The sequence below is a fragment of the Brachionichthys hirsutus genome, chromosome 18 (assembly GCF_040956055.1).
Source record: "Brachionichthys hirsutus isolate HB-005 chromosome 18, CSIRO-AGI_Bhir_v1, whole genome shotgun sequence".
In the NCBI taxonomy this organism is placed as follows: Eukaryota; Metazoa; Chordata; class Actinopteri; order Lophiiformes; family Brachionichthyidae; genus Brachionichthys; species Brachionichthys hirsutus.
In genome coordinates, this window is record NC_090914.1 from 4,990,870 (window position 1) to 5,000,056 (window position 9,187).

The 9,187-nt window shown below is 40.4% G+C and overlaps 2 protein-coding genes across 2 annotated transcripts; both read right to left on the bottom strand.

Annotated features, from left to right (window-relative positions):
* LOC137907585 (glutathione-specific gamma-glutamylcyclotransferase 1-like) lies at window positions 1-1,830 on the bottom strand. Its single transcript, XM_068751937.1, has 3 exons — window positions 1,516-1,830; window positions 1,333-1,368; window positions 1-932 (listed from the first exon to the last, which is right to left on the bottom strand). Exons 1-3 carry the CDS (start codon window positions 1,684-1,686, stop codon window positions 567-569), a joined length of 573 nt encoding a protein of 190 aa, XP_068608038.1. The 5' UTR covers window positions 1,687-1,830; the 3' UTR covers window positions 1-566.
* Window positions 1,831-3,820: 1,990 nt separating this feature from the next.
* Window positions 3,821-9,187, bottom strand: LOC137907548 (delta-like protein 4). Its single transcript, XM_068751895.1, has 11 exons — window positions 9,012-9,187; window positions 8,665-8,916; window positions 8,013-8,070; window positions 7,235-7,498; window positions 6,373-6,433; window positions 6,059-6,189; window positions 5,818-5,987; window positions 5,340-5,559; window positions 4,513-5,254; window positions 4,264-4,372; window positions 3,821-4,164 (listed from the first exon to the last, which is right to left on the bottom strand). The coding sequence occupies exons 1-11, from the start codon at window positions 9,063-9,065 to the stop codon at window positions 4,159-4,161; spliced, it is 2,067 nt and encodes a 688-aa protein (XP_068607996.1). The 5' UTR covers window positions 9,066-9,187; the 3' UTR covers window positions 3,821-4,158.

Here is a 9,187-nt window from a genome sequence, read left to right on the forward strand (position 1 = left end):
TAACACCTTTATTGTTCATCTTCATTAAAATGCATTTTAAAAACATAAAGTATGATATCACCTCTGAGACTCTTTAAAACAATAGTGTAATGAATGAATATGAATGAATATATTTATTAGATAGAATGTTAGAGTACAAGTACAGTCACACAGTAGCATGTATTACAGTACAAGACATTCAAAAAGATAGGGCAGCTCTCTTTGAGACTTTTTAAGGCAGAAGGTGCTTCTGCCTTATACACCATATAAAGTAAAACATCTGTGGCCCACTCATATTACATTTTCCAGCTTTAGAGTCCATAAATGTGAAGCAAGGAGAATATATTGATTTTATATAGCACCCTTAAAATAGTAAAGCCTTAAGATGCCCCCTCTCAGATATTTTCATAGAATTCAAAAGGATTATTCTATCAAACAATGAATATAGTCAAATATGTGCTGCCACATTTCCCAATTCACATAACATCCAATGATCAACATTTTCAGGAAGTGGAGTGTATAATGGAGTTTGCTGGTCAGCTCCAAGCAGTTGGGGTTTCTGATTGTGGGGGTTAGATCCTGCCAGACTAACGGAAACTGTTCAGAGCGGCTGCTTCAATAGAGAAGAGGTGCTCATCCTCTACCTCAGGACAGCACGTCCTCATGAAGTCCGCCAGCCGCAAAAGGTATTCAAGATTTGGTCCAATGTTTCCACTGCAGAGGGCAATCTGGGCGGCAATATCTCTGTCTGGGGCTGGGCCGAGGTAGCTGGGGTTGTCAGAAGTAGCGATGTAGACGAGTGCCGACAGGGGGGACCGTCTATCATCCTTTGGGAAGAAGTGAATCGTCTTCTTCATGTAACCTCCCGTCACAACCTCTCGTGTGTGCAGAGACCGGAGGGACACTTCGACCTGGGACTCACTAACCTCGTAGGCTACACCCCATGTGCATGTCTGATGGAAAGCAATAGGAGAGGAGATACAACATTTGTGTTATAATAACTATTTTAACCACATAAGTAATTAGTAAAATATACACTTGTGCTTTTTGGACCTCGGTGACCATGGTCGAGTAGTTCAATGTGATACTAGCGCACCTGTGCTTTGATAAAAACACACAGTTTCAAGTAATGTTATGGAAAAAAGACTGGCAAACACTCTGCCAACACCCAACAAAATAAATTATTTTATTATTTTAATTTACTTGATTTAATCTTTGTTAAAAACATAAAGTTTCTTGAGAATAAATCTCTTTTTCAGGTCGCCTTGACAAGGAATTGCTGTAATTTAAGGTTATAGGAACCAATCATGTTCTATTGACTACGGAATGCTGGTTGATGCTGTAAACACTGACCTCCGGATCGTCCACTAGTGTGACGACTCTGCCTGGCTGTGGAGAGGAAGGACACATGGTGAGGGACATGTCTATAACAGCAAACACGTCATTAAATATAATTTAAGCAAAGCATCTGTTCGAAAATAGACCTATTTGAGGAGCAACACAAAGTTAGGTGCTAATCTTATATTAGAATATTACCCTTTTCTTGTTTCCTCGGTAAAAATCATCTCCATGCCAGAAGCGCCTTTTGTAGCCCATAATGAAGCCGACTTTGCTCCTCTTATAATCAAAATCTGGTCTCCACACTAAGGAGCCATATCCAAAAATCCACAGGTTGTTCGTTTCTTTGGAGACGTCCAGATGTTCCATTGCAGTGGCTTGTTTTTTAACAATCTGTCCTCGTTTTGTGATATTGTCAACACATTCCTATAGGCTATTTCTCCTGCCGCTAATATTTCCTAAGTATGAAAACATTATTTTCAAAAGCAGCGTCAAGGCAAAAACAAATCCTCTCTTCAGTCCAACCACGTGTATTTGTTGTTCAGAGGGCGTCTGAGTGAGACGGTCTCGACCAATCATGTCAAAGAAGGGGCGGGATTAATTGCCGGATAAACCAGTCACGATAAATCAACAACCAAGTCGTTAACTCCTGCGCCAAACGTTCTGTTTGAAGATGGTACAGAACACTTTGTTCCAGTCTCAGCAGTTTATTTCCATTTAATGAGTAGTTTTACTAAAACAAAGTTATGACAATTTTTCTTTCTTTCTTTCTTTCTTACACACACGATACTTGTTCCAACATTTAAATAAAATGCTTTTTAATTTGGCACGCATCGTGTTCAAAGGCTCATAAACCTGATTCCCTAATACTCGATCATAATTATTTTGAAACATGGGCGCGGCTTTTGCGTCCTTGAATTTACAACTACAGTCGAATATTACCTCTAAATAGCCGAGATTTATGTGATCTCCTGTGATCTCTTTAGCCATCTTATAACTTTCCGGCCAGCTTTCTCGTTTAATGTGCTTTATGGTAGTGGAACTGACATGAAAACAGCGGTAGAAACTTCTCCTAACTTTACATAAGGCTTCCTGCCCCCAAGTGGCTGTAAAACGCACTTCTCTATGCTTTGGTCTCGTAACTCAAGTGTTCATTTTCAACAGATTTCAGATTTCAACAGAAAATATCTCATTGTTCTCTGCAGAATATTTTTGACTTTTTGAGGCACACAGAGACAAATAAATTTTTTTGGGGATGAAGGACAAGTTATACGATGCAGAATCAATTACAGCACATAATCCAGGAACAGCACTACAATCACTCCTCCACCAGAATGACATTTGTTGATTTCTGCTGCATGGTTATTGCTTTTTAACTACTGGGATGTGGAGTACCTGTTTGACACGCGTGCACAAACATAAGTCAAGTTTTGTTAAGTCATCTCAATCATCTCCCGACCAGTTCAGTTTACAGTCAGCGCCACGAGAGATCACTTTTCACGCTGTAAAAAGACTACAAGGACTCTTTATTTTCACATACAGATGTCATTACATCTTTTTTGATTGAGATATTCCTTATGTTGCTGCCCATCACACAAATAGGTCATAGACATAAACATGGAATCATTAGAAATGCTACCAGGCCAAATATATGACAGTATCTATTATCTACAGACAATGAAGCCATTTCACATCATCTTGACATGAATTAAGTTTCTCGATAATTCCAACATGCAAATTAGGAACTCTATTAAACCATATGTACACTCGACCAATAAAGAGCAACAAACAAGCAGTGTACCAGATATGTATTCATTGTTTCTTTTTATAACAAAAAGAAAAGTAAGACACTGACAACACATACGTATATAAAATAAATTCACCTTTCCTGGGTATCTTTAAACTTAAAAACAGATGTTCATACTTCTATCTAATATTGACATAAATATACAGTATATACACACATTAATCTTATAAAACATGGATAAAGATCAATGCTTCATATTCTTAAATTACTAATGAAATAGTGATCTTACAAAATAACATTATTGGTTAAGTAATTTCCTTTGAAGGCATCCTTGGTACAATAGTCACTTCATATATTTCTCCGTCTTTATCTAAGGGGGGATCTTGCATAATGTTAATTAAGGCCTTGTCGTGAGTTTCCCTGCATGGCGCTATAACACATCGCATCTTTTTGATCTTTTATATTATCTCCTTGTTGCTGTGCAAAGGGATCAAAATAAGGCAGGGTAATATATTTTTCTTAAACACACATGTAAGGCTCTGTGATCTTGGCTGTATACATTCTTTATTTAGAAAAAGGATTTACAAAACTGATGATGCTAAATATTATTTAAAAAATGAACCGTTCTCAGTATTTATTTATTTTAGAATTTAGCACAATGCTGACTTTTTTGTTTGTTTGCATGGCACATTGCAGGCCACAAATAATTGAAAAAGGCTGGCTCCTTCCGGCTTGTTGGCAGTAAGATGATTTGTTGATTGCTGATTACTGCAATAACGTGGAGAGGAGCACGTTAAGATGGTCCCTCTAAGCGACGCATAAACATCAGAGCCGGAGGCGACTGGATAAAGTCGGATGAAACACAGAAGGCTTGGAGTCGAAACACATCGAAGGCGCATCCACAAGTGAATTTTGCTCATTATTTCTATTCGGTCTTTACATTCTCACAAAAAATTAATAGCTTCACGTCTACTGAATCCAGTTATCAAGTTTTCAAGAGCAGCAACTTGCATTTAAATAAATCCCAGTCTCTCCATCCTTGTAAACAGTCCACAAGACATCCATCGTTGAGAGTGAATAATATCTTCTGTTTATTATACCTGGAAAAAACAACAACGACATATTAAATCTATGACTAGATCAGTATTAAATGTAATATCTGAAATAACAGAAAGTATTAGAAATAAAAGCAAACTCACCTCAGTTGCCATGACGCATTCTTGTCTTTCCTCTGCGGTTGCACATACAGACTGGTACTCTGAGTCGCTGGGGGAACAAACTGTTGATATTCTACACTCTGGCCTGTTACTGTGGAGTGAAAAAAAACACAATATCAATTGTTGAGCGCAAAAACTGTCAATGATCTGATATTCTGATCAAATGATCCCATGTTGTTTGGCAGAACATAATAACAACATGGAGGATTCAATGCTTTCATATCCTCTTACCTGTATATTCTAGGTAGTTGTTTTCTGTCTTCTATTGTCTTTTCACAGTTTTCATCTCTGTCTAAAAGGGACAGTTCATCCTTGTACCCCGTGGAGGTTTTATAGTCCAAGTGGTAGTGGTTGATGTGTTTGTGATTAGACTTTTCTCTGGGACAGTCCGCCTCCAAATCAATCTTCTTATTGTTGTTCTTGAGTTCTAGAGTAGAGATGAGGTTCTCTTTCTGAAAATCACCCTTAGAGAGGTTGTTCATTGTCTCCGAGTCTTGTTCTTTGTTCCGTTGCCTCTTAACATGACGCAGCACTACCGCCACCATGCAGAGAAGCACCAGAGAGACAACTAGGCCAACACCCATGCTGATCGCTGCTAAGCTTAACTTGTCCTTGGACTCCCAGCCTTTGTTAGGGCTGGGGGTGTTGGGCGAAGGCGCGTCGTTGAACTGGCACTGGGGGCCGCTGTATTGGTCGGGGCAGATGCAGGTAGGGTGGCCTTTTGTCCCAATGGCGCAGGCCCCGCCGTTCAGACAGGATAGAGAGGCGCAGCGGTCTGTTGGCTTGTCACAGTGGCGGCCTGTGTGTCCGGCGGGGCAGGTGCAGGTGTAGTCGTTGATACGGTCTATGCAGGTGGACCCATTTGCACAAGGGTTCCTGGCACACTCGTTGATGTTGATCTCACAACGCAGACCTGTGAAGCCTGAGCGACAGCTGCATTGTCGGTGGTTACCATGAATCAGACAATGCCCACCTGTGCAAAAGAACAGCGCATTACACAAGCCTTCCTTATGTTTCTTTTGCAACACAAGAAAGCTGTATAGTTCATGATGTGTTACCATTGGTGCATTGTAGCGAGGTACATTTATCCACCTTCTTCTCACAATTGAGTCCAGTGTAGCCTGCTGGACACTCGCATATGTAAGCACGTCCATTGTCCCTCTCTCTACACTTGCCACCATGAAAGCAGGGTGTATCTGCGCAGGTCAGCATCCTGTGTTCACAGTGTGTCCCTTCAAACCCCTGTGGGCACACACACTTGTAGCCATTCTCAGAGTCCTGCAGAAGAAAACATACAAAGCTTATCAAAAAGATGCCTGTCAGATGATTTGTTTTATCGTATCCTGTCCATGGCTGCCTCAACGAACTCCATTATCCACAGTTCGAATCTATTTGCAGTCCACACTATGAGAACTGGGTCATCTACTGACTTGACAATCGATAGCATCCTCCTGTTCAAGCAGATAGACCGAGGCAAAAACAAAAACAGGAAAGCCTTTGTTGTGGGAAAGGAGAGAGAGAGACTTCCGGACTCACCAAGCAGTGGCCTCCATTGCGACAGGGCTGGCTGTCACACTCTCTGACCTCCAAGTCACAGTCAACTCCGGTGAAACCTGGCAGACAGGTGCATGTATAGCTGCCCTGGCCTGTGTTCATACATGTAGCCCCATTGGTGCAGGGTTTGTGGTGGGTGCAATAGTTCAGATCTACAAACAAACATGATGTCATCCACAGTTCTCATGTTGCATGCAGGTTAGGGACAGAGGCAGGTACACACCTTGGTCACAAAAGATGCCTCCCCAGCCTTCCTTGCAGGTGCACTGCCACGGCTCTTTGCAGGTACCGTGTTTACATGATGGATGAAGTTTGCATACATCACAAAAGAGTCCTTGCCAACCCTTTCTGCATCTGATCACACATTAAACAGTAAAACATGGCTGTTAGTTCATACTGTAATGTTTTATTCCACCATCTTGCGCTTTAAAAAAAAAATCTATTTTATGTAAATCGTTGCCTTGGTGGTTTGCATGATGCCAAACAATAATTAAGAAAAAAAATGAAAGGTACTCATGCAAGTGAATGAATGCTCACTTGCACTCTCCAGGTAGCGTACAGTTTCCATTCGTTTCGATGCATCCCTCAAGGCAGATGGCTGTAAAGAGAAATAAAAGGACAAAAACAACTCATTTAAAGGTTTTTAATCCCACATTTATATCAAGCTGATAATGACACTTGCATCACATTTAAATGTTTACCTTCGCGTGGTAAAAATGGGTCACAAAATTCTTTCAATAGAGAGCTGAATTGTCACCACTGTTCTGTGTGTGACTTTTTATTTGTTTGGTTTTCTAGTGTTGAACGGCTGGTTAGTGAACAGCAGATGCTTGTTCTCAAAAGAGCAGGACAGCTGCCTCATTGTTTTCAGTGGGGAGTTCGAGCCCCACTTGCAGCTGCTGCCCTACACCGCCTCAACAATAGGGTCCGCAATTTAGTGGCGCGTGGCGGGCGATAATGCTGCGATTAACCCCGGCGCACGCGCTGCTGGGCGACCACAGAACTGGATTAAAGCCGCACGCGCCCAGAGAGAAAGTGCACTAATTGGACTCCCTGTCTTCAAATTTCACAGCAGAGGCTCGTCTTTCCGTGTTTGGGTGTGTAAAATCATACACACCTTGCTCAGTCTCAGTAACAGGAGTATTTGACCCTCAAACAACAAATTGTTGACTAAACCTTTTTGTTTAAAAAGACATTTAAAATAAAATATGAAACACATATTTCTATATCGTTTCCCACATGAGTGTCTTTAATCTGCACAAGCTCTAATAAATATGTTTTGTAAATTAGGTCTAGGCCTTTTCAACTTGCTTTTGGACACACTTGCCTACGATGTGCCTCGTGACCTTTAACCACAAACAGAGGAAAATGCCCATATGGTGTCTGTACTCTTGCTTACGTTCTTGGCAGTATTCTCCCTTCCATCCTGGTAGACAGGCTATTTGCCCGTCAGGCTTGCAGGTGTAGTGGCCAAAATGGTCATCTCTTGGAGCGCATATTTTGGAACAAGTGTCCCCGTAGTAATTGTCATTGCAGATGAACCGGTACGAGTACCTTAGCTCCGTCTGCATCCCGCTCTGGACATCCTGGGACCACTCATGCCCTATTCCCAACTGTCTTTGGATGGCAAAAGAACTAATCAAGAAATCAGGGTTGGTGGTGTCTGTGGAGAACAGGACATCAGACATAAATTTATTTTTGTTAAATCATTAATATTTAACAAGTTTATGATGTAGATGATAAATGTAAAAATTAATCCATTAGTGATTTTATTGATGTGTATAAAGTTCCTATTCCTTTCACATGTGACCATTATTTGTCTGTTATGAAGGACCAAACAAAAAAGGTGTAAAATCCAGGGAGGGTTGTCAGGGGAATTTTGGCAAGGCTTCGTGTTCTCACATAACTTTGTGCACTTTCCCATGACTGCCAAAAATAAAACAAGGGAAGTTCAATTGTGTTGGATAGATTCGATTGTACGGAATTGTCGTGTGACTCATAAGGCATCCTAACAAACACGGATTAAAATCCCACATACATTTCCCAGTACGTCGAGTCAGAGCTATTGATAAAAAAAAATCTGACAGGCACTCAGTCATCTGCAGATGACTTTTACGCATGCGTAAAATCTGGAATGTCTCCCTCTAGCGACAAAGAAGCATTTTGAGTCTCCTCACCTCCAGGTGGGTCCGCTGAAGGAGAATATCGGGCTTCAATGACCAGCGAGAAAGCACCCTGCGTGGAGAACGGGGGGAAATGAACACCAACGTGTTATTAATATTCATATAAATCAGATTGATTTTTTTCCGTATTTTTTCTTTTACAGATATTTTTTATCTTTTTTAATATTATTTGATATTTTTTTTTTATTTGTCACAAGCTGAAAATACGAGAACGACTGCTCTCATTTTCGTTTTGACATAAACCATGCACTTATCTGACCTACGATGACGTGGCTAATCTCGTTGTATATCCACCATGCAATGAAAATAAAGGCTTTCTATTATATTCTATTATATTCTGTAACATAAAAATATTTATATGACATTTGAAATGTAGATCGGCGTCGAGATGCAATGAAATATTTTGATTTCTGATAATTTGATGTAGACTGTAAAATGTCAAAATAAAATTATCTCTTTCATTCAACTTTTTATTATTTTTATTTATTTATTTTGCTCTGACAAGAAGTTTTCTCTCTCTCTCTCTATTTTTCTCTTGTTTTATAGACATAAAGAGAACCGTTTGAAAGCTGTTAAACGTGTCTCGCACACATTTACTTGGTTTCCGCACAAAGCTGTGTCTCCACGGAGGAACAGGTGTTCTTACCGGCCAGGTGAAGTTGAGCGGCAAACGCAGCCGGGCGTCCTGCTGGATGCTGAACGAGTCGGAGCCCAGAACAGGTGTGGAGGCTTTGCCAAATATACAGTCTCCGTGAGAAACCACGGTCTGGAAGTTCTTCAAACAAACCCTGAAATAAGTCCTGCAGCCAGTCATGCCGCAACTAAGTCCGTTTGCCAGCAAACCCTTAGAATTCTGAAAGTGATGGAGGTCTAGCTCGAATACACCTGTTCCAAGAACCTAAAAGGAAAAGTGAGCACAAGCAAAAATAATGCAACATGTTTTTTTTCCCATTAAAACAAATATAATATACAAACATTAAAAAAAAATACTACCTGAGTAAATATTGTCATAACTATTGCGAAGATCGAGGTGAACCAAACGGCCATTATTTAGAGTTTTATATGCGTATCCTTAAAAATAAAAATCAGTTTGTCCTATACAACAAAACTCCTCTATTCCAAGTGGTGATGCCGGTAAACCCAGCGATGGTGGAAAAAAAATGATGAGA